At 39.4% G+C, this 24,523-nt stretch overlaps 3 protein-coding genes across 8 annotated transcripts in view; all 3 read left to right on the top strand.

Moving 5' to 3' along the window:
- LOC141789633 (carboxyl-terminal PDZ ligand of neuronal nitric oxide synthase protein-like) overlaps window positions 1-2,439 on the top strand; it is a 263,989-nt gene extending 261,550 nt beyond the window's left edge. For both annotated transcript variants that reach the window (XM_074669155.1, XM_074669154.1), the window contains exon 13: window positions 1,142-2,439. In XM_074669155.1, the coding sequence (XP_074525256.1) occupies window positions 1,142-1,754 (613 nt within the window). In that variant the 3' untranslated portion in view covers window positions 1,755-2,439. The remainder of the gene's footprint in view (window positions 1-1,141) is intronic.
- Window positions 2,440-9,001: 6,562 nt separating this feature from the next.
- On the top strand, window positions 9,002-10,965 carry dnajc19 (DnaJ (Hsp40) homolog, subfamily C, member 19). The gene is made up of 6 exons (XM_074668686.1): window positions 9,002-9,130; window positions 9,429-9,480; window positions 10,020-10,093; window positions 10,250-10,329; window positions 10,506-10,576; window positions 10,769-10,965. Exons 1-6 carry the CDS (start codon window positions 9,128-9,130, stop codon window positions 10,837-10,839), a joined length of 351 nt encoding a protein of 116 aa, XP_074524787.1. The 5' UTR covers window positions 9,002-9,127; the 3' UTR covers window positions 10,840-10,965.
- A 428-nt stretch (window positions 10,966-11,393) lies between these two features.
- Window positions 11,394-24,206, top strand: hps3 (HPS3 biogenesis of lysosomal organelles complex 2 subunit 1). Of its 5 annotated transcripts, none has more exons than XM_074667842.1 (25): window positions 11,394-11,491; window positions 12,340-12,524; window positions 12,679-12,750; window positions 13,210-13,303; window positions 13,467-13,540; window positions 13,818-14,030; window positions 14,341-14,410; window positions 14,536-14,624; window positions 14,757-14,865; window positions 15,048-15,201; window positions 15,293-15,375; window positions 15,849-16,023; window positions 16,272-16,353; window positions 17,540-17,697; window positions 17,869-17,970; window positions 19,214-19,322; window positions 19,973-20,229; window positions 20,312-20,489; window positions 20,573-20,806; window positions 21,196-21,393; window positions 21,489-21,692; window positions 21,804-21,908; window positions 21,997-22,203; window positions 22,310-22,397; window positions 23,968-24,206. In XM_074667842.1, exons 2-25 carry the CDS (start codon window positions 12,474-12,476, stop codon window positions 24,093-24,095), a joined length of 3,234 nt encoding a protein of 1,077 aa, XP_074523943.1. In that variant the 5' UTR covers window positions 11,394-11,491; window positions 12,340-12,473; the 3' UTR covers window positions 24,096-24,206. The 5 variants fall into 5 exon arrangements, with proteins under 5 accessions (XP_074523943.1, XP_074523944.1, XP_074523945.1 ...); XM_074667843.1 differs by having other exon boundaries at window positions 11,394-11,756; window positions 14,344-14,410; XM_074667844.1 differs by having other exon boundaries at window positions 11,394-11,756; window positions 20,318-20,489.
- Window positions 24,207-24,523: the final 317 nt, after the last annotated feature.

Here is a 24,523-nt window from a genome sequence, read left to right as displayed (position 1 = left end):
AATTCAGTGAGTAAACCTGCTGAAAGAGTAAATAACCCTGAAACCTTATAGTGCTCGATGCTGAGTGAAATTTACAAGACTTAAAGGAAATTTAGGAAGAAGCCACAGCAGCAAGTTCTCAATTAACTCAGGGGATGTCCCAGACATAAGTGTGTAATTTAGTGTTTAAGTCTGCATCAGAGAGTAGAGTACTTTAAGATACAACAGTGGGACGGCACTAAATGACCCTGTAATTACAGGAAACATGCCTCAAAGTCCATAAAGGTCTAAGTCAAACTTATCTGAAGCATCTTTAAGCTGTGATCATGAAGAGGCATTTCCTTTGTACTACATCATCTCTTTCTGCAACACAGTATGACATTAAAAGACAATGTATCACTAAATATTGGACATAATTCAACTCGTGAATTGTAAATACTGACATAAGTGTTATTGTTTTTTATCTACCTAATTAACCGTCTCCGCATGTGTTGAATATTACTGATGGCTTTAAGCATTAATTGTCTGAAAATGTTGGTAGTTCTTAGTGAGTGGGAGTTTCGCAAGTATTAAACATATCTTCATCTGGCTCAGATCTTTTGTAACAAGTAAGAGTTTGAAATTTAGAGTAAATACCTATCCATACTGTGAAAGAAGTGTCTAAAGCAGTGTTTCTCAATTTTTTTTTGACCAAGGACCACTTTTCCCCCCAGAAAAATCTTGTGGACCTTATGGATTATCATTTTTACTAATCCATGAATAAGACATGAAACATACATTTTATGTCGTCAATTTTCCTCATCCAGAAACTAGCATTTATCACAATCACAGTGGCTACAGAGTAAAAAAGTGCACTTAGACCTCACGGTTTGTTGTTTTCTTTTGGAATGAATGGGGAAAAAAAGTAAAATAGTATGAGTATGCTAAATAGCAGAGTAAACACGCCTTTTATCTATAATTTATAATTGAGTATAGAGGAAAGGTCACTTTATAGATTTTTAGATTTGTGTTGCAGTTCTACAACTTTTATCCCTTTCTTTAAATCTAATTGTTAGTTTTATACATTTTTTAATGGTCCATCAAAAAGGTTGAAGCCTGATCACTTATGTTTATGTGTCAATGTGGAATTCTCAGCCTTTACACCCTTCCCTCTATCTTCCAGTCACATCTCCTCCTTTGACGCCTTCCCTCGTCTGGACCCTCCACCCCCTTCAGGGAAGAAGCGTCTGCCCCGGGCCCTGAAAACCACCCAGGACATGATGATCTCCTCCGATCCTGTGGTGTCCTCTCCAGACGCTGTTGACACTTCCTCTTTCCTCCCCTCTCCTGAAAAGACGCCGCTCATCACAGAGGAGAAGCAGCCGCATCAGGAGAGGGAGGAAGAAGGATCAGAAGTGATCACCAAAGCGCAGGAGAAAGTTGTTGCAGAGTCTGAGACGACGGAAAGCAACAACAATGAAGATGGAGGAGGAAACAATGTGGAAACAACAGAAGAAGAAGTGGAGGATCATCAGACCCAGCTCCAGCTGTGTGTTCCAGACCTCATCAACAAAGATCCTCCTCTGCTGGAGCCCCGAGCTAAACCCTGTGACGTCTGGCAGAAGGCTCCTGGGCCGGACTCTCGCCTGGCTTCCACCCCGCGCTCGGGGAAAACTCCCTGCCGCATCAGCCTGGGCGAGGAGATCCTGCTGGGGAACGGCGCCCCCTGCAGTAAAGTGTCCGGAGTGAGTGCTGAAGACTCAGAGCATCACCCAGACCTGCTGTCCTTTGAGTGACAGGCAGGTACAAGCTCAGTGCGTCTCCAAAAGTTTCAGTTCTGGCTCAAAGGGCTCAAGCAGAAATATCCAGACTCTTAAGTATCATCCTGCTCCAGGGTTTTTATTCAGGAAAAGGGAACAAGTGCTTTCAGACACCAGGGCAGGGACCACATCTGTCACTTTTTATTCTTTTAGATAATTGGTAGAGGTCCAAGGACAAAGTAATGGCTGATTTAAGTTCAGACAAAGCAAGTTAGAAGAAAAGAAATGGGTTTGAGGTTTTTTATGGTGCAGAGGAAATACAAAGAGTGTCATTTAAAAAGAATGTACCCATGATGGTAAAGCTATTTAACAGGTTAGTGAGGTTTTATTTCTGCCTTGGGGATGCAAATTACTGAATGATGAATCCATTATCCATTCATCAAGTTTCTTTATTGCTTATTTTGCTTGAGGTCAAGGCTGGAGCTTATGAGTGTCCCTTTAAATGAGATAAACATGTAAGATTAAGATAATTTTACTTAATAAGCTTAAAGAAACTGAAAATATATGCATGATTACTATACATATGTTTGTATTCGGACATTATTCTCATTTAATGTTAATTCTGTCAAGCTTTTTGAACTTTCTGATCTGTTTAAAGGGACATTTGTTGTTATAATCATACAGCAAATCTGTTTCTCACAAACGCTGCTACAATGAAACAAATAACCAACTATAAACATGTTAAAAAGCAATAAAAAACTCAGTAAATTCTTGGTTTTAGCTTGTAGAAAAGTCTTGAGAAGTAGGTGAAGCTTGGGGAAATCAGAGAGTGGCGGAGGCTGAATGAACGTGGAGGTCCCAGAGACTCAGAGGGGTTTTGGCAGAGTTCACATCCAGTTCAGCTGGCACAGCTAAAGTCTGATCAGAAGCTGAAACCTTTTGACCCTCAGCGCCGTCCATTTTAAAAACATCAGACCCATTTTTTGGTCTACTGAGTTTTTTCCATCGCAACACTAACAGAACTTGTCTGCTCCTGCACTCGCTTTTGGCAGCAGCCGTGACCCTGACGGTGACCTTTTTAAATCAGAATGAGAGTGTTTAAAAACGACTAAAACCACTGCAACAACTGTTTATCAGTTTGAAATAACGTTATTTTCTTCCATTTCTTTTGCTGGAAGCAAAATCTGAACTTTCTCCAGCCGCCGAATGGAGAAAATAAGAATGAAAAGAAGTTAATTAGCTCCTTGTTTTTTTTAGGCATGTGTGTTTTACTGATTTACTTTGCAACAATAATTCTGCTCATATTTTCCCCCTCATTTATTTTCTTGGTGCCAATTTCTCAGATTTTCTGCACCTATTTGCAGGAACCTGAAGGGCTCTGCTGTGGGGGATAAATAAATTAGTTTCTCCTCTTTTGCTGTGATGCAGAATGAAAATGTGATGTGTAGCATCCCTGCAAAAGATGGTCGGACTCTGAAACTGATGTTTCAAAATATATTTCACATCCCAAAACACAGACGAGTGAAAGTCTTCTTTTGGGACTTTCAACTGCAAATTTCTACCTCTTGATTGATTTTTAGCTGTTTTAAAGGTTACTTGACGATCATCCAAAGTCACTTTTACATTCTATTAAATTATCAAATGGAGAAAGATCAGATTAGATGATGTTTGTACCTTTCAACAGCTGATACCAATGTTAAAAAGCAGCATTTCTTTGGACTAAGAGCTGTCACTACTTGTTGCTTTCAGAAAACGTCTCCTGAGCTGAAAGTGGACGCTGTCAAAACCTAGAGCAGACTTGTACGTGGTTAGATGTGTAGAGAGGTGGGAAGTGGATGGTGGGCTGCTGAAAAGTTGTTTTTGAGAAAAGAGGAGCAGAGATAATGAGCTGTCATCAGAGGCAGATGAAAGAAGCGGATTTGATTCATGTGAATAATTAAGTGACAGACCAAAGACTCAAATTAGCGTCTCACTCAGACAGGTTGCTTTTATCGTGTCGTGAGATCAAGCTGATAGTTTATCCTCCTTTGCATTTTTATACCTGAACCTCTGTTCCTGACTCTGTGAAAGACGCAATCTGCCGCAGTGGCCTCTGAGAGTGACTGCTGCGTCCTTGCAGGGATCTAGTAAGCTTAAAAAAAAAGAAAGAGAAAGAAATCCTGGATGACACTGGGATGCACACAGAGCCAGATGCTGTGGTCAGGTCATGCCCGGCAGAATGAGAGGAATGTGGAGCTGGACTCTGATAGAAAGAAGGCTTTGTCCCAAGGCCGAGAAGTGTCCTAAAAGAAGCCCCACTCATGTTAAAGCTTAAAAACACCACGAATACACTCCAAAAACATGATCCACTACCTTTCTGTGGAGTTTTTTTAGCATTGTATCCCAAAACCATTCACAGTTAGGTGATTGAATTGTTTCAGGTATCAAGGACTTTCATTTTTTAAACAAACGCTGATGTTAACCTCTTTAAACAACATCTTTTTTGGCTTTTAGAGATACACACTTTTACCACTCATGTGTGAGGCAGACAGATGTTTCCGCGAGTGGATGTTTGCTAAACAAAGCCATTCCCATGCTAGTTACAGTTACACCAACATGGGAAAATGTTTTGAAGTATGGGTGAAGTGAACCAAGAGAGTTAAGAGTGAAAGGGCAAGAGGAGAGAAAACGAACAGCTGCTTCTATATTTTGGTGAAAAAAAATGTACAAAAGCAACCAGAGGCACCAACAGTGAAAATTAGACCCAGTAATAAAAAATAAGACACTTTTCTACACAAAAGCAGCAGATATTTTGAAATATTGGTTGTTTTTGTGTGATATAACTTTTTCAACTTGATTCTCTTGGAGTCTCCGCAGACTTACTTTTGAATCTCATAAAACAGTAAAGCATAAAAGTCGAAGTTTGAAGGGGAAAATGGCTGTTAAACAGTCAGCACTCGGCTCACCTGCTTTGTCAGGTCTCTGCGGCTGCTGTTTAATCAAGTTTGACTGACAGAGCCGGCACAGGAGCAAAACAACAACAAAGAAAAAAAAAGGAAAAAAAAAAAAATCACATCTGTCATCACATTTTCATTTTCGCTGAGTGAGTCCCCGTTTTTATTTGTAAGCTACGGGAATCTCATAAACACTCAAATGAAGAGATTTCTCTCTAGAAAGAAATAAATCAAAATTTTGTTTTAATTTAATTTACAAATCATATCTATCTCTGTTGTTTTCGAAGAAGAAAGACGACACTACACACCTGAATAAACAATATCAGAGAGAAAACCTTTCAAACCGCAGCTGCTTGTTTTGTTTCAGACACTAAAAGCAATAAAAGCCTGAATGGATGCTCCGAGGACGTCAGATCGTTTGAAATGCAACACTTCTTTTCCTTTGAGCAGAACCACTAGCTCAGAGAAAAGAAGATTAAAGACACTCACAGCATACTTTTTCTATTAAAGGACATATTTTAACCACTAAAGCTGATTTATTTTGTATTTTATCATGAAGGAACAGTGGTGTACATTTTATGTCAGATTTTATATCACTCTTTTTACGATAATTGTGAATATTCAAATTGTTTGCTCTAACAAATGAAGGAAAGTGATTTATTTTGATATATCCAGTTATAGATTCTAGTTATTAAGAGTTTGATTACAAAAACGATCCTGCTTTCTTTGTTAAGATTTATATCTGCTGTTAAATCTGTTGTTTTATGTAAAACTGGTCGACTTAATTTCAGTCAGTTATGACAAATGAAGGAACTGAAATGCTGCACATAACAGACTCTTTGCAAACACAACAAAACAAACCTGGGATGTTCTTTTTTTATGCATTGTATCTAAAAACTCGCAAACTTTGTGATTCTTTCCTGTTTCTTATGTAATGAAAATATGCTACAAATACCCAAATGGATGATTTTTTTGTTGTTTCTTTTTTAAGTAAGGATGTAATAACTCCTGTAATGATTGTAATCTTTGAAAAAAAAATCTGGAAATAGATGCTTAAGATGACCTCTGTTGTGTCTTTGTGTCTTTTGTGACTTTTCTCCTTCCCCTTTATTTCGGGCACATCCTGTCTTCCTTTATGTCGGTCTCCAGCTCAGCCCTTCCAGAAAACATCCTGTTTTGACGGAGCTGCTGTCCTTGTCAAGTTTTATCACTTTCTTTTCTCCTTGTCTGAATCTGTGTCAGTCTTTGAAACAGACAGGCTCTTGTGTGTCCTCTCTCTGAGTGATTGATGGTCCGTGTTTGGAGACAGCATTGGAGGAATTCATGAGTGGAAGCAGCTCTGATGTTTAATTCATCCGTGTTTGTCCTAAATCATGGAAATCCTCGTCGTCCCCATCTTGTCGACCTCGTGTTTGTTGTTGAGTCTCGTTAGAGCCCGACAGGCATGCAAGAGAACGTGGAAATGACAGCAGGATGAGCGGGTGTATTTACCTAACATCCACATTAGCGGTGTAAACAGTCAGTCAGCTCAGACACTCAGGTCATGTCACTGCTAAATAATTCAAACATAATGCATTTATTCATTCTCGATGCAAAATGAATCACCAAGTGTTTGGGACAGAAGTCTGAATGCACAGCCAGACATGATGTAAACATCATTATGAATATCCCAGCATGACTTTCCTGCTTCATTTGGGGAAGACGAGTTCTCTGAATCCAAAAACATCTCAGTGAAACTTTTTAAACCAAAACATTCAAACATTTTTCAAACAACTTTCTTTAAAAAAAAAACTTACCAAAACTTATGTAAACTGTTAAATTCTTTTAAATTCTTTTGTAAAGTTGATGAAGATCACGAGGGAGTTTGCTTTGAAACTTCCATAGATAGAATGCACAATGTACTTGCATTGTTTCCATACTTTTTTGGGTCTTTAGGGGCTCCTGATTTGGGACTTAAGGGATGCTTTAGTGCTTATACTGTTTGACTTAAACTGAGTTAAAGGTTTGTAAGAGACAGATCATTAAGAAAGATTCATCACTTTTGAACTGCAGAGGGAAAGATGCCTCAGCCACTTGTCCCCAGGAAACTAAAAACAATGCATTCTGTTTTTCATCAAAGGGAAATTTTGGAAACCATCAAACATTGCATGATGACTTTTTACCCTGTGGGAGTTGAGGAAAACTTTTCAAGCTTTGCAAAGCAGCCTTTGGTTAATGATCAGGATAAGGACTTCTTTCTCAGACTCCTGTTCCTGTGAATTTTCTTTGTTCAATCTGAAATCTAAGAGGAGATGGTAAGTAACAACACCTAAAAGAAATGTATAAGCTGCACTTTCACATAGCTCTCTTTTTCATCAGATTAAGCTACAGTATTGTTTTATGATGGGTTCCAGGATTGGTTTATGCATCATGCCTCCTTTGCCGCTCATACAGATTGGTTTATGCGCCCAACACTTGATGAAGACTGAGTATGCTTTGATTTGTGGCAGATAGCAGAAGAGGCAGAAGAAAACGAAGCTTTCTATCTATCAATACAAATGATAATCTCATGTAAAGTAGATGGCAGTCAGGTCATTGATAAATAATGAATCAGATGGTATTCCTTTGTCGTAGCTTGTTGGGTCATCAGCAGACAGAAGGAAGAACCCAGGGCTGGATACCTCCCCTATTTGTTTCTCTCCACTTTTGTTTTAATGTGAGGTGAAATTAATGACTATTTCTAACCTCCAGCTGTAAAACAATAAGACAAACTCTGCAACCTATAACAGGTTGCACCTTATGCTGTAGCCTTGCCTCGCTTTTTTGTGCGTCTTTGTTTTTTAGACTGAGCAGAGGATTAGCAGAGTCTGCTCATCGAGGTGGAACTCAGTGATTCTGCAGATTAGGAGGAAAATGTCAAATGGATAAAAAGATGGAAACAGCAGAATTATTATAAATCAGTCACACTTTCTCTTTAAGGTGAGTGTATATGGAGGCTGTTACTTGAAATTTACATATAAAGAGTGATGGTTAAGAGGCAAATCAAAAGTTTAGAAGTTTTGTTTGTTTTTGTGTCCTTTTGGGTTTGACCTCAGTGCTGAGCATGTTAACCATGATTCACCATAAGACTAATAAACGTCCTTTAAAGAGGAATGGAAAGAAGAAATTCACTTCACAAAGCTTTACAATTTTTTTTTAAATTCTATGAGGACAGTTTGTTTTTCAGAGTGTGTGATTCAGAATGAAGAATAGCTTTAAATTTTAGTAATAGCACTTTTCCTTAAGGTTTTTTTTGGGTTCCTTGATTTGTGCCCACCACAGACACAGCTATAACCCAGAACAACAAACAGTCCCATCTATAGTTTGCCGTCGTATTTCTCGCTTTATTTCTCATTTACAGGCAGCTCTCTCTTGGCCTTCGGGAGTCAGGCGGAGCATTTGTCACTGCCAGCCGGCCGGATGGAGTCCTTATCAGACTTATTGATCAGCATGGGGGGAGATTAGAATCCTCTGTTTGTGGGTAAGGGGGAGAGAAAGGGAAAACGTGAGGACTTAGTTCACCCAATCCAGCACCACAAAGCCTTGAAACTTCTACACCCACACAATTCAAGATGAGCTAAATCTGATGATTAAAGTCGCTGCTGTTGAGTGGAAATAAAAAACACAGCCCGGCTACAGGATTTCTTGAAATTTTCATTGTGATTTTTTGACTTATTTATATTGAGAATCCTCAATCTGTTTCCCTCAGGTGTATTGACCTTTAATGTCATCCAGTTAAACAAATCTACACACATTTGAAGACGTCAAAAGGACAGTGGCATTTTGTTTCTGTAGTGTAGTACCAAGGTTTTCAGCCTTATGGTATCCTCAAAAATGCCCATTGGAAAAAAAAAATTGGTTGTCAGGATTTCTTTAAAGTTATATAAAAACAGTTAAATTGGGCTCCAGTGTTTTTTATTGCAGAAATTGATATGGAAAGGACATATTCAGGAAACAGTGAACTGACAGCAGTTATATCCTAAGACAAACAGCGCCATCTGCTGAATGAATGAAATAGTACAAAGACGGATGCTTTGTTAAACTCATTGAAAATTATGTTTCAACTAAAACTCTAGCAGCTGAGAGTAAATAATAGCCTATATTTTCTGACAACATTGTACCAAAGTAGAAGGTTTTAAAATCTAGAAAGATATGTTAAACCATGTGGCATTAAGGATATTGCACTGCTTCATTATTCATTAGTAGAGTTTCTAAGTGGTACAGTGGTTCCTTCTTTTGTAAAAAGTCATACACATACTATAAAAGGTGTGGTGTGTTGCGTTCGGGTGTCAGTTTGACAGTTTTTAACGGGGTAGGAGGGGCCAGCGTGTGTCAGAGTTTTGCGACGGTTCTTCACCACTTTCCGGCACAGACACATGAACGCCAGTGCTACGAAAACATGAGAGGTCAAAAGTTATGAACGTAGAGTTTTATAGGTACGACACGTAACACACAACTATGGTAGGTTTGGGTTTTTATTCATGTACTCAAATGTGTGTCTAAAAACCGATGCATGGTCAGGAGTTGGCGTAAGAAGACTGATAACGTCATTTTTTAGGGGCTAAGCTAATGGTTAGCTTTGCTACTAAGTGAATGAAAACACGTAAACAAAGGAGTCGACCTCTGATTTACAACAGTAATTTTCTATTAACGTAGCTCGCATAGGCTGTATTGGCTTCACAAGAGCCTCAGCTTCGTTATTTAGTTGCATTGAAACCCTAACACAGCTTTTCAGGTCGTGTTGCTCTATGTTTTTCAGGCCAGTTCCATGGTGGCAGTGGGACTGGCTTTGGCTGCAGCTGGATTTGCAGGTGAGTTACTAAAAAGTTGCCTGCAAAATAAACATGTGAAAACATGTTGCTTTCAAGTGTAGGGGAAGGATAAACTTTCGTGGTTTGATAAATCACCTTAGCAGGTGTATGTAGGTCAGGTTACTTGTTGCCAGCCTATGTAGAACAGTTTTACAAATAAGAAAATTAAAAACCAGACACGTACTCCCCTAAGCTCCTTTCGCAGTGTCACTGTTGAGTTTTGGGGGATTATATAGTCATATAAGGTATGATTTGTTTACAGTTAAAGCTCCATACTCAAATCTGTACTTTTTAAAACTATTTTAGATGTCTGAGGGAACTTTTTAACTTGACCCTTATTTCAAAATCAATTGGCTTATATTAAATGAATGTTAATGGGAGCGGTTGCACTCATTATTTTTCTTACAACAGTATAGGATGTGATACGGTATAAAAATGTGACACCATATTAAGTTTCCATGTTGACATTATCATTTTAATATTTTTTGTACCACTTTGATAAACTCTGCTCCTTGCTTCTTGTCTTATTTTTCCCCCAGGTCGCTATGCCATGCAGGCCATGAAGCAGATGGAGCCTCAGATGAAACAGGCCCTCCAGAGCTTCCCCAAGACAGTAAATTAGAAAATATACACAAAACGCTGCAGCATGGAAAATATATCTGTATTTGTGCTGTGTACCTCTTGGTCTCCCAATTAGCTCTCAGATGTCAGTGTTGTTGCTTTTGAATAAGCTGAAAAATCAATTTGGTATTGTGTTTTTTTGTTTTAGGCTTTTGGAGGGGGGTATTACAAAGGTGGATTTGAACCAAAGATGAACAAGAGAGAAGCATCCCTGGTTTTAGGAGTCAGGTAAGTGGACATTCTTCCCACCCTCACCAATCAGCCATATATATGTTACGCATCCAAGGTGACATGTAGGCTAAAATATTGTGTTTTGCTTGATGATTTTGTATCTTGCTTTTATCAATAGTATTTACACTGATTTTAGGAGATTTTTGTTCATTTGAAACACCTTTCTGTCTCAGCCCTACAGCCAACAAGAATAAAATCAGAGAAGCTCACAGGAAACTGATGATCCTGAATCATCCAGACAGAGGTATATTAAAGTGTCAATAAGTGTTTTTGATTATTATAAAAAGTGTTAGAAAGAATGAGATATGAAATTAAGCTTGTCTGTTTAGAGTTGCAAGTATAGAGGGATTTTTCTAATGTAAACCACTGTTATAGACTTATATGCCTCCAGGCAAACTGTCAAATGGTTGGTTGTGTCTGTGTTTCTGTGTCACAGGTGGATCTCCCTACCTTGCAGCAAAGATAAATGAAGCAAAGGATTTGCTGGATGGCCAGACAAGGAAATAGAAATGAAGATGCTGGTGTTGACAAAATTCGGTCCCACACTGATTTCCCCCACACTGTTGCACTGATGAATGATAAAAGTGACTTTTCTATCAGATTCTTCTCAATTAAAATCACCGTGTACAAATTAAGCTTGTCCTCATTATTATGTACAATGTCAGATTCACCTTTGTATTCCCCTATGTACATTCAAAAAAGTTTTTCCTCTTTTTTTGTTTTATTCTTTGTTTCTTTCTAAATTTATGTGGAACTTGCTTTGCTAATAAGAGCAAGAAACAAAGCCTCAGCACACACGAGGCGCCATGTGGTACAGTTTCACCTTTAACCACTACTTTTATCTAATAATGTGTCACATGATGTAGCTTTAAAATTTCTTTGTAAAAAAAAAAAAGAAATAAAATCTCTTTAGTAATTCCTGCCCACAATTAGAAAGCAGTCGAAAAGAAACCATTTAGGAAAAGACAACCAACCCGAGAGCCAATGAAAATGTCGAAAGACACACGAGCTGGAATTTAAACCAATGAAAAGCGAGAGTGGGCGGGCTTTATGTTGTTGTGGTTGACGGTTCATTTCCTGCTGTACAGCGTGAAATCAATAACCTGCAGCCGTTTTGCTAAAGTGGGAAGAAAGAAGAAACTGAAGACTTACGGATGAAGTAGGTTTGATGTAACTTCCTTTTTGTAAACGACTCTTAAGCTTCAGCGGATGTGTTACTACGGCTTTAATAAGTAAAGAGAAAGTCGGTGAATCTGAATGAGACAGTTACACCCCTGCTGCTCACAAGACTGCGGCATGTGATATCGATTAGAGAAACACAGGATTAACTCAACCGTGTTCCTGCCATGGCTGCTGTGCTAAAGATGGAGGAAACGCTTTACAAAACACTCTGAGTGCGTTATTTGAGGACTGGATATCTCGAGGTGAGAGGAAATGGTTTGTAAACTAAGTTTGAGCGATGCTTTTAGGTCGATGTTGTGACCAAACAGGGAGGAGCTGACGTCCGACTGTTGATAAAAGCGAAAATAAGTGTTGATTTCAGTGCAGACTCACCAAGTAAAAACTTTAGGGGTGTGTCACTTTCTTTAAATGCAGATGGTTTTTGATTTAATCATCCATTGTGGTCTTTTTTGCACGAATAGTTGTTGTAGTATCCGTGGTAAGGCAATTTTGATGTAATTTTAATACAATGTTAATCACTGGAAATAAAAAGAAATTCATACAAATTCGTGTAAAATCCTGAACACCACAAGTTCTGTAAAGTTCTGTTTCTGAGCATTTAATTATGCAAATCACAATGTGAATGATTGGTCACGGGTGCAAAAGTGAAAATTGGCACCAGATATTTCCTGAGAAAGTGTAAATTCCCCTTTAATTTACCAGATACAAAGTTTTTATGAGCCTTATGTCATGATTGTATGTCTGGAAATTGAATTGTTGTCTGGGATTGGGATTTTGTTGAACAGGATCAAAAATGCTCTTAAACTTTGTTTTCATCTATCACAGGTATCTAGGTGGATGAACCTTCAACTTCCAAATGGTTGAGTTGATACTAAACTCGACTTTTCAAAGAGAAGAGGAAGCTGGAAGTTAACAACTGATCAGATTTTTATCTGTGACTGACAAGACAAGGCCCAAACATGGTGCATGTTTACAACTGCCATCCCTACTCCTCACAGCAGATAGTACAGGTATGAGGAAAGATTAGCTCTGGTTTATTCATGATATAGTCAAGGTTTTGTTGATTTGGTATCTGTATGCAGATACAAAATCAACAAAACCTTGACTTGTTATAACAAGTCTAATCTTGTTTACTTCCCTTCTTTCTCTGTGTCTGTGTCTCAGGTGGAAAAAGAACCTGGACTGGTCTGCTGTGGGGGTGGAGCCTTGTTTGTGGTGGCTACAGGAGGATGCAAGGTTACACTAGTTTATGTACCATTCCGTATCTAGAAATGTTTAAAAAAAAGTAGACATGGTCACTAACTGTAAGCACTGCTCACATTTTTTGCACATGATCTCTGTCCTGGGCCACTGTGGTAGTGTTTCCTTGAAGCACACTCTGTTCTATGTGTCTCACTCCAGTGGGACCGTTAAATACAGAACAGAAACTATTCTGTAAAGAAAGTTTTGAAAGTAATGATAGGGGACATAAATTTGGCAATATATTACTACAATTATATTATTACTTTTTAAACCCAGAGGCTACGTTTGCTTTACTTACATAGTCTGTGATATTGCTTTGAAAGCTAACGAAAATCGAACCTCAGTGTTTACATGATTAATTTCAATAAGAAATTATATTTTAGAAATTAAATGTTTCCCTAGAAAACTGACTTTGTTGTTATGTTTTTTTTTTTTTTTTTTGACTGGATATAGGTGGAGGCTTACAGCGTGGTGCAGGAGGGTTGCCCTCTCATCTGTCGCTTTGCCACCATGGGAGCTGTGAGGAACATCCAGCACAGCAAGATCGGTAAACCTAGACCGTTGTTTCTTAGTCTGCCTCTACAACAGCATCAGAAGGTTTTAGTGAGGCCTTACTTTGAGTGAGCAAGGCAGACGGGACCAATGGTTCACTGTCTAAAAAAAAAAAAAAAAACTCACTGACTTTCTGTCTCTTTTCCCCCCACATTCAGGGGATTATCTGGTGACCATTGAGGAAAAAAACAGCGCCACATACCTGAGAGCCTACACCAACTGGCGCTACCAGGTACACACTGATAAGCTTGAGGTGTATCTTTCTGAGCTTTTTTTTTTATTTACTACAAAGGTAGAACAAACCAAAAAGCTTGAAAACACATAGAAAAGTTGTTTCTTTTCTGAGGTAAAAAGCAGAAGTCCTGTCTCGGAAAGGATATGAGAAAGTAAATGTCAAATCTTCTGCCTTATTCATATGATGATAAATCTATAATGTTATATCAATTCCTTTGGCTTCTTTAATCCTTGTACTTTCGTATGATTATCAATATTTTTTGTGTTTCCTTGAGGCGGAGGAAAAGGCCCGTGTCGGGGTACGTTTGCTGGGCCACCTTCTACGTGGGGCGTCAGTGCGAGGTGGGGTGCAGATGGAGATCATTGAAATCCCTCTGTCAGAGCGTCCTGTGGCTGTAGCGTGCTGCTCGGTAACCGGAGACCTGCTGGTTGGCTGTGAGAACACACTGGTTCTGTTCACTTTGAGGAGACAGAACCAGCAGAGCTTGGTAAGAACCAAACTGATGTTCTGTCGCTGTAGACCCTTTTTTAAGAATTATTATTTATTTTATTAGAGCTCAGTTTTATGTATCTGCAACATAAGTAATTCCACATGAATATTATGCTGTATATTTTTCCTCCCAAGCCACTGCTAATAGTGGAAGATGAGGTGTGGTTTAAATGAATCTTAATTTCTCTATGAGTCAAGATTTAATCCAACAGTTTTTACATTAGTTTACTAGAAACTTTATTTAATCAAAAGCTTTATTCTTTTATTATTTGCTAAATGTTGCTGTTGAATATATTTTTCTTCAACAGCAGAATCAGAGTCAGCAGATTGTTCAGAGCACCTGGCCGAACGCTCAGCAGAGCTCCAGTCAGAGTCAAGGTAACTCAATCATGTAAATTTTCTCAAAGTAGCCTTCAAGGACATAAAGTAAGAATGTGTAATGTGTGACCTCGAGTGCAGTTTTATCCCTCTTCTGTTGATCTGTCCTCTCCTCCTCTTTGCAGGTCAGCCTTCAAGTTCAAACCAGACAGTTTCCATCCTAGATTTTGAGCGCTCAGTTATCCTTCATCTCCCAATCATCAAGCCCAAACAGGTACCATCAAATGTGTCTCCACTTCCTCTCTTCCATTGATAAGACTATTGTAGTATTTGCTTCTTACCCTAGTCTTAAAACAGTGTTGGTAGTTTTGGTTTTGTTGATATTTTAACCTCTTCAACCCTCCAGGTATCGCTGTGTGCAGGATATGTAGCAGTACGCACAGAGCTGGAAGTTTTAGTCCTGAAGCTGGAGGCGTCCACAGAATCCCAAACTCTGGATGAATCAGTCGACACAAGTAAATGTTGCACACAGCCGCCCACACAACCTCCTTGTTTTTTTTTTATTTCTTCAAAAAGTGTCCCCCTCTCATATTTGATTTTTTTCTCATAGAACAGTTAATTTCATCTCCCAACATTAGCCTTTGTACAGTTCAACCTCTTAAGTAATGCGTTTTTCTATATTTCTGTGCATACACAGCAGACCCCACAGAAGACCAGACTGACTTCCTGGTCTTGTCAATTCACCAGGAGTTGCTCGGTGATCGTGCAAAAGACTGCGACATCCCTGTCAGCATTGAAAAGACAGGGCTGGAAGACAGAGGACAATATGCGCTAACATACGTTCTCTTTAGGTGTGTGCATTTTCATGCTGTGACTAGTTTAACCTTTATCTCATCACAGTTGGTGTTGTGTAAGAAAATGACATATCATCCCGTCTTGCAGGCGTTTCAGTCCAGATTACTTCCAGGGCTGCAGTGAGGATGAAACTCACCTCCACTCCTTACAACTCTACCCTCTGTTCACAAGTGAGTCCACAAAAGTCTATCAGACAGATAGATAGTTGAAGAGTCACATAGAGAAACATTTTTTTGGATAACTTATAAATTTGTGTGTCAGCTGTATCATTAAACAGTAATTGAACATCTTGCACTAATACATATTTTATATTTTCCAATTGTGCCTGAATTAATCATTGTTAAGAAACATTTGGGAAAGTAGGAAGATTGATGCCCTGGCTCCACTGCAATAAATAAAACCACACCTGACTCTACATAACTCATTAATAACAAACTAATTTATCACAGCTTACTATGTAAACAGCTAAGAGTTAAGAAAACTTCACTTTTCTTTAAATTGAAGTTTGTTGATGTATGAAAATGGTCAAATGTGTCACATTTTTTTCCTGGCTACAGATGTTTTATATTCCTAACTTCATCAGCACTGGAAAAATCTTTGACTTTTCATCACGTTGTTTCTGGTCCCGTCTTTGTCTCTCCAGGTAACCAGTCAGCGGCTCTGGATGAGCCAGCCTGCGTGTTCTGCTTCTTTTCCCTGCCTACAGCAGGCTACCTGTACACGCTGAAGGGGGGTGTCGAGCTCCTCTCAGCCTATCAGTATCCAGAGAAGGTCCTGGAGGCGGTGCTGACGGACCACTTGTTGCACGTTATAACAAGGTTTGTCTGTGGTTGGATTGAAGATTAAAAAACTTCTTTTTAACTCACAGTGCTGTACTAAAAGGACAAAAAACCTTTCCAACCACAGTCTAAGACCATGGCACCAAAGACAAAACACAGTTTTTCAGCTGCATCATCAAATTAAATGACCTAAGATGGAGTCTGTTTTCAGCTGTCGTAAGGAGATTCCTTTCAAGCAGGTCAAAGAAACTCTTAGCTTTAGCTTTATCTCATTGTGCCCCTGGTAGGAATGCACTCCAGTGTTTCACTGTGCGCTTGGCTGCTGTTGCAGCTAGGATTGAGGATCCCTACATTGATACCACCATGAAGGTAAGAGTGTTTATACTTACTTAATAATCTTTACCACCACATTATTACTATGATATATATTACACTGAAAAAAATGAAATCTTATCAAGTGATTTTGTCTTATTTTAAGTAGAAATTGTCTTATAACACTCAATATGAGCCACATTTAACTTATCAGTCCAGAAAAATGTCCTGTTTTAAGTTATTTAATGTCAAAAATGAAGTCTGAATTGCTTGTTACAAGTAAAAATAAATCTCCCAGTAGAAGAAGAAAAATTGCTTGAAACTAAAATAATGTCTTGATTTGTGCTGTCAGGTGATTAAAAAAGTATCTAATTAATTACAGGATTTGTAATTAATTAATCCAACTAATCAACGGGCCAGTAATAAAATGTCAGTGTTCACTGCCATTGCCATCTATAGATGCCAGTTCTGTTAACTGCGTCCACAGAAATAAATTAGGTTTTTTTATCAGGGGGAAGTAGCTGCCTCAGAGCAAACAAGAGCCTGTCAATCAAATCATGCTCGTAAACTACTGTGGGTAAGAGCAGTGGACTCTTCGGATGAGAGCTCAGCATGGATATGAGGAGAAGATGTGAGATGACAGAGGCATAGCGAAACACTACAAGTCAGAAAAGTTTAGGCAGCTCATGCTCCAACAGAGGATGTGTCGCTTTAGTTCAGAGAGAAAGAGCGGCGCAATCATGAGAAAAGGACAACGGAGATCATCAAGAGGATCAAAGGATGGAGCGCCCAAGATGAACGTGATCAAAAAAAGTATGTTTGTCTGTTTTTTGAGTCAAAGACAGGAAGAGCGAGTCCACTCTTCTTAGGTAGTTTCGGTGTTTACATAGTCAAAGAAAACAATATCATTTGGGTCTTGAAATATCGTTCAAGTTTTATTTTGCGGTGTAATGAATTAATCTAATTAACACGTTAAAATGTCAGCCCTAGTCTCAATACAAGTCACATTTTAGATTTTTTTTAACTTGCTACAAGCAATTCAGACCTCATTTGTCTTTAAAGAACTTGAAAAAAGACATTGCAGTACTATTCAGGTGAATGTGGCCCATATCAAGTCTAAAAAGACATTTTCTACTAAAAATAAGACAAAAACACTTGATAACGTGTTTTTTTGCAGTGTATCTTTGCACTGTTGCGTTAGAAGTGAAGGATGTATTGTTTGTGTGTGTGTGTGTGATTGAAGGCTTGTCCACCCTCAAACCTGGATGTGTGTGCGCTCAGGATGCAGTTGTTCATTGGTCTACGCTCAGTGTGTGTTTACCGCAGCCATGTGATCCTGCTCTCCACGGCTGACGCAGAGACACCAGAGGAGACTGAACGCAACGCACAGCGCAGGGGCCTGTGAGTCCCACACAAACACACACACACACCGTTCACACACGTATACATTCTTTAACCATGGTACACCTCCCTGCAGGCTCCAGATTACTCAGGTGGTGTGTGAGTGCAGACAAACATACATCTGTAAACCTTTTTACTGTGTGTGTGTGTATGTGTGTGTTGTTATTGTAGCGAGTTGAAAGAGCACAACATGCTGACTGGTATTTTCCTGGCGGTGGGAATCGATCCCGCAACCACGCCGGCTCTGGAGAGCCTTCTATCACGCCCCTTCCTGTAAGACCAACCCCAACCCCCAACCCCATCCCTGTGTGTGTTCTGTCACTATCAGGCAAAGCTTCCCTGGAAATACTCACAAGAAACCCTCAGAGTACTCACATCAGGAGACGATTTTAACCAAATCTGTAGAGTAGTCCTGATTTTTGAAGGGAAATCATGTCAGAGAGTCGCGCTGAGGCTCCTCGTTTGTGTTTTTAGCATGAGAAACAACTTTTACTAACTGCCAGATAAAAGAGCCAGGGTGAAGTCTCTGGTCCCTGACTAATGCATCACAGGAAGAAGTCCACATGCACAGATGTATTTTGGGCATTGTGTTTCATTTGGGGAGCCAAACTCCCCTTGATTTGTACTGTACTTGATTTTGAAAAAGAAAGAAAGTAGGATCTCCTCTTTTATCTGATTACTCATCGAAGCAGGATTGAGCCCCTGTGAGCCACCCTTCACCAGAATCTCTATATATTTATTTACTTCTAGTGTTCCTGTTGCTCTGTTTTAGCCACTCACACGTCTAACCATATCCTTCCTAACACCCCTCAGTGTGTGCGTGACTTTTTGCTCACAAACTAATTGTGTTTTTGGATTTTACTCACTGACTTTGCCCGGAAACTTGTCCTAACAGGTTCTCATATCTTGTCACTCATACATTCACACATGCCTGTCAATGTTCTGAGAGAAAGATATATCAACTCAAGGATTCAGCCTCATGAAACAACATGAACACGTGGAAAAGTTTATGTGTTCTACATTCTTTACACAAGCTGTCAGATACAAACAGACACAAACTCAAACACAATGTTGTGTGTCTCTTAAGCCCTTATGTATAACCTGCTCACTAACTGACCGAGTAGTTGTGATGCCTAATACTTTTTTGCACTCAACATCCAAAATGATAGTTATTGATTACTTTAATTTCTGATTTTGTCTAAAATATGATCTCAAGTAAAATTCAGCAGAAGTGATTAAACATGAATGCACACTCAAATTGGACAGTGAAGGTAAATAGAAACATCATCAACAGAGAATCATTTAGTAATTTTAAACTTCTTCAGAATTATTTTGACTGAGCTCATGTCCAGACCTTTTGCATGCTAACATTTTCACTCATTGCTTGTTGGAAATAACTGAATCATTAGATATACAGGTGCAAGTGGAGTTCAGGCTCCAGGAGTTCAGGTTCAAGTTCAGAACATTTTATTTTAATCAGCTTTTTGTCCCCGTTCTGTTTGACCTTTGACCTCAGGGCCAGGAAGTGGGCGTTGTCTTCGTCCAAAGGAATCAGCGCAACAGGACAGGGATGGAACATCTACGTGGTTGACACCGTCTCACCTCTAAACCTTTACCAAGAAATGGTAACAAATGTTCACTTACTATATATTGTTTTAGTTGGGGTATATCCAGTACCTATGTGGCCGCTAAGTATGGCCCCTAAAAGCTAGATCAGGTATTGGTGGGGAGGGGCCGACCCATGGCACCCAGCTCCATGCCTTTTTTTTTAACCAGCAACCTTTGCTACTTAATTTGAAATATTACCTCTGATGCACATCCTTTGTTTTTTTTGCTGCATTTCCAGTCTACAGGGTATAAAAGTGTATGGTTGAATAGAATTTTTGTACATTCTGAAGTATGTTTTTGGTGGTTAACATTTATTTCTTTTATAGTTCAAATAGAAATTAACTTTAGTAATTCCATCGACTCATTTTTTTGGTCTTTATCCCCAAAAATTGCCAGTCTCATCCCACAGAAGGGCATTCAGGTTATTATTTAACACTGGTATAGGATCTGTATTGGTATCGGCCGATACCCAAAGCCCAAAAATTAGTTACAACAGCTGTCAGACCTAACTCATCAAAAACTGTGTTCCCCAGTGTATTTATTGATCACTGTTCTAGTATAAAGAGTAAGAAAATAGTATTATATGAAGAAAAAAAGGAAAGAATCTTTAAAATTATACAGAAATACTTACCGTTGGTTGGCACATCTGTGTGTCTGTGTGCATCAGGTTGAATACAGTCAGCGCTACGCAGAGACAAACCCACAGGCACAAAGCCTCCGTCACCTCCTCAGTGAAGCTCACCTCCTCCTCCGCGCCTCCTCCCTCCAAACACCAGAACATGTGCAGGACAGCGAGGACTACCTGGTGGTGTCTCTGCAGAGAGAAGGACCCGCAGAGAGACGGACAGCTGCACAGATGGACACTCGAGAGCTGGAGGAGGCTCTGAGGCAGAACTGTGCTCAGCTGGGAGACTGTTTCAGCAGGTGACACTGACCGCTGCAGATGAATTATTTACAGTTAAATTAAAAGTTTCTTGAGAACTTATCTGATTTTCTTTTCTGGAAGGGGCAGTCAGAAGGATTGCCACTTGGCTTTGCCGTATTACAGGATGTCAGGCCTGCCTGTTACAGAGGTCATCGCAAGGAACCGCCCACTTCCCTGCAGCCCACACTCGTATGGCCCCGGCTTCCTGTTCTACCTGAAGCATTACCTGTTGGAGGAAACGGAGCAGACCCTCAGTCAGGTGAGTTCAAACTGGAAGAGATCTCCAAAATAAGATCACTGCTGCACAAAGAAACAAAAGATTACATATTTATTTTTCTACAGGAAGCTGCTGATGAGGTCATAGATATTTTTAGCCAATCAGAGCCCTCACAGCTTGTCAGCGTGTGTGCCAGTCCATCTATGACAAACATCAGCCCTGCTAGGACGCTACGGATCTTACAAAACCTGGAGGACACAGCTGGCGTGTCGGTTCCTCTGACAATCACCATGGCAACCATGATGCTGCTGATGGATGACCTGTTGCAGTACACACAGCTGATGGAGAGACACGCTGAGGTTAGTTGTACAGCTTAAAGCAAAAAATGATAGAAGTTACTTCTATTAAGACAATTTTCTAGTTTCAAGCAAATTATTAAGCAAATTTTTCTTATTCCATTGGTAGATTTTTTCACTTGTTACAAGCAATTCATACCTCATTTTTGTCTTTAAATTATTTGAAACAAGACTTTTTTTCTGGACTGATCATTTGAATGTGACTCATATATAGCGCAATTACACCATTTTTACTTAAAATAAGACAAAAACATTTGATTAGTTTTCTTTTTTTTTCAGTGCAGAAAGATGACATACATGTTTGTCGTGCATGATTAATGGCATCATTTGTTTGTACGGTATTGTCTTTTGAGGAAAGTCCAGAAACCAGATGAGTGTGTGTTTGTGTTTAGATGCTGCTGGTGTACGGGTTCATTGAGGAGCCGAGGATATTGGTGCACGGCGGAGGCGGGGGTCAACACACACACATCCGACCCACAGCACTGACACGCCAGTTAGCCAAGTCCCATCCAGGGCTGATGGTGGCTGGTATGGTGGCTTTACATGAAAACAACAAAGTTCAGCTGGAACAGGCAGATCAAATATTCACTGTGTGTATTATTTTTACATCTGTTTGTGCAATCTGATAAATCTTACTCCGTAGATCTTCAGAAGAAGAGTAATGTGTGCATATCTGTGTGTTTAGGAGCTGGGCTGTGAGAACTGCTTACAGGTGGATTTCTGGGAGGCGATGCTCATGGCGTCCTCGCAGGATGCTGTCATCCAGGAGCTGCTCTTCAGGCTGGCGTCAGTGTACATCGACCGACTGAGCAACACACTAACAGAAATGTACTGTGAACCAACACACAAACTGCCCAGACGCAAGCCGCTGAAGAGTGCTGATGATCTGGTACATGAGATTAATTGTTATGATAGAAAAGAAGTTGTTGTCTCTGCTGTTTAAAAATCCACTCATCAAGTAAATCTCACAAACTAAAAAGCATCTTTGTGGGTGTTTTAGATAAATTCATGCTCCCATTATGGCGCTCTCTACCCCTGGCTGACTGTTCTCAGTCCAGTTCACACTACCAGCTTCCAACACCAGGAGGCGCTACAGAAACTGCAGGTAATTTTTGGCTATTTTCTACTATGAAAGTTTCTCGTTGAAGCTCCTCTGAGTCTTTTAATCCCTCCTGTGTCTCTCATGTCTGCAGTCTCTCCTGTGCGGTCCATCCCTCTCTGTGGACTCTGTGGTTCCTCTGTTGGAGCGTCTGTCGGAGGAAACCCTGTGGGGCTTCAGCCTGCATCTCCTCTGTGCCACCAGGAGGGGGAAGTATGGCAGCAGCATTGAGAAGCTGTTGGACAGATGTCCTCAAGCTATCATAGCGTACGCCAATCACCAGTTACAAGACAAGAATATGGTATGGGATTTAACAGCACCTGAACTGTTGACAGTGGATATTTAAAGTATACACCCAGGAGCTTCAGGTTTCTTGATGCCTTGTCTGTCTTTTGTCACATGTGCAGGTGTTGTGGTGGAAGAAACTGCTCCCAGAGCTTTGTAACAGAACGAGAGCTTCTGCAGACAACAGCATCCTCCTGGCTGCTCTCAAAGGTAAAAAACTGATTCACCAGAAGTCTGTAAAACCGCAGTGCTGTTTTGATTTCAGACAGATTCAAAAAGATTGTGGTCTAAGAATATGAGACAATGCTAAAGTGCTAAAATCTGCTGTTTCTCCAGTGTGAGCTTGAGGTTGACTCCAGAAGTTACATACAGCCAAAAAAAGCTGTTTTCAAAGCAGAAATTAACCTATTTACAGCTAGGTTCAAAAAACATCTCCTGTCTGAGTTGCTAATTTTACTATTCCCGCACACTGTACGGGGGGTGAATTTTTTACTAGCTCGGCCGTTCATAGGATATTAAGATAGCGAGCTCGCCTAATCAGAGGCACAGCTCTGGGTCAAGTGACCGACAGGCACCCATAGCTGTACAAGATGCCCTTGCCACTACCAATATGGCCTCGGTAGCCGGTGTGCTTCATTCTCCATTTCAGAAACAGATGGGTGACGCCGGGGACACGACGTCCTTTTTTTTTTTCCAGTCTATGACCTTCCTATAATCTGAAGTTTTCACTGTGTACCCCACTAGAAATTTAAAATTACTTCCTCATATTTAAGTGTTTTATTTTTTATATTGATTTTATTATACTTTTTTTTTAAAAACAGGGGAGGACTGAAACATAAAGATACAGAAGAGGATAAGGGGCCACTGGAAGAAAAATGTCATATATTTTTAATTATTTTTTTTTCTTAGACCTTTGAGAACAAAAGTCAAAATTCTGAGACTGACTTTAGTCTCAGAATTCTGAGAAAAGTCATATATCTGACTTTAATTTTAGAATTCTGAGATTTAGGTTAGAATTTTGACTTTTGTCCCAGAATTGATTTTTTTTCTCAGGTTTCTATAATTTTTTGTTTTTTTAGAATTCTGACCTAAATCTCAGGATTCTGACTCTTGTCTCTGAATTCTGAAATTAGAACCAGAATTCTGAGTAAAAAGATCAAAATTTTGACTTTAACTTTAGCATTCAGATTTTTTTCTTTTAAAAAATTGTAATAAAAAAATCTGGAAATATATATTTTTAGTGGCCCTAATCTCCTTTCATAGAAAGAGAGTCAAGTGACAAATTAAGGAAATACAATTATTAGAAATCCTAGTTAGTTCTGGTTCCTGGAAATTTAAGATAACATGATTTTGCCAGAGCAGACAAATGCACTGAACAACAAGTTATTTTAGTTGCATTAGCTGCATTAGTCATATTTCTGAGAAAAAGTCAGAATTCTGAGAATTCTTAAGACAAAAGAATATTAAAGTTTAAAAAAATACTAAAAAGTTATTTTAGTTGCATTATTTTTTCACTTTTGAACCTTTAAACTCTCAAATGTGAGTCAACTTGTGTTTATGGAGTGACATCCTGAATTTTGACATTCTCAATTCTCCCATACAAGGAGCATAACAAAATGACAGTTTTTTATGTATTTATGGATCTGGTTATCTTTTATAGCTCACTTCTCAGTTAGTAGTTTTGTCTTTTATCTGGTAAAAGTTCTTACAGAGTGAGATCAGCTCTAACACCTTTATTTGCACGCTAGCATCTAAAATTTACTTCCTTCTGTGCCAACAGAGACCCTCGTCGTTGTTGCAATGGAGACGAGCCCTGCAGAGTTTTTGGAGTTGATCCCCGATGACGGCACAGCCTCTTACTTCCTGCCTTACCTGCTGACCTGTAGCCAGCGGCACCTGCTGGCCTGAAGGCACACACACGTACACACACACGCACTAACACTACAAGCCTCTAAATGAACGAACATTTTACCTGCAGGGTTAACCAAACAACATCATTTATTAAATGATTCTGCAATACAAAACACCTGTGCAAAAATGTTCAGAAAAATACAAAGACAAGGCCTCTCTTGGTCTAAAGGATAAGCATGTTAACCTTCTGTCATGGTTACACTGTCGCTGAAATATCCATTTGATTGTTTTTCATTTTAGTAAAACTTAAAGTTGAATGTAACAAAAAAGGTACATTAATGTTTTTTTTTTGCCAAATACAAAAAATGCTGGACTTGATACAGATTCACAGTCTTGTGTAGGAGTGGTTTTATCTCACATAAGTCTTTAACACGCTGAAGAGCCAAGATGCCAAGGTAGCTTCATTGGGATAGAAGGTAAAAGGA

This window comes from Halichoeres trimaculatus, unplaced genomic scaffold, assembly GCF_033239565.1.
Source record: "Halichoeres trimaculatus isolate MK-OKI-2021-1 unplaced genomic scaffold, fHalTri1.1 fHalTri1_scaffold_4, whole genome shotgun sequence".
In the NCBI taxonomy this organism is placed as follows: domain Eukaryota; kingdom Metazoa; phylum Chordata; class Actinopteri; order Labriformes; family Labridae; genus Halichoeres; species Halichoeres trimaculatus.
The sequence above is the reverse complement of the archived record's forward strand: the minus strand, read 5'-3'. Positions and strand labels throughout refer to the sequence as shown.

Excerpts from the sequence above, each read along its gene's own strand:
- dnajc19 (XM_074668686.1), top strand. Across the intron at positions 9,481-10,019 it reads GGCTGCAGCTGGATTTGCAG|GTCGCTATGCCATGCAGGCC; the intron begins GTGAGTTACTAA and ends TTTTTCCCCCAG. Across the intron at positions 10,577-10,768 it reads CCTGAATCATCCAGACAGAG|GTGGATCTCCCTACCTTGCA; the intron begins GTATATTAAAGT and ends TCTGTGTCACAG.
- hps3 (XM_074667842.1), top strand. The coding sequence starts at position 12,474 with ATGGTGCATGTTTACAACTGCCATCCCTACTCCTCACAGCAGATAGTA. Across the intron at positions 14,411-14,535 it reads GAGCTCCAGTCAGAGTCAAG|GTCAGCCTTCAAGTTCAAAC; the intron begins GTAACTCAATCA and ends TCCTCTTTGCAG. Across the intron at positions 20,230-20,311 it reads CTGGGAGACTGTTTCAGCAG|GGGCAGTCAGAAGGATTGCC; the intron begins GTGACACTGACC and ends CTTTTCTGGAAG.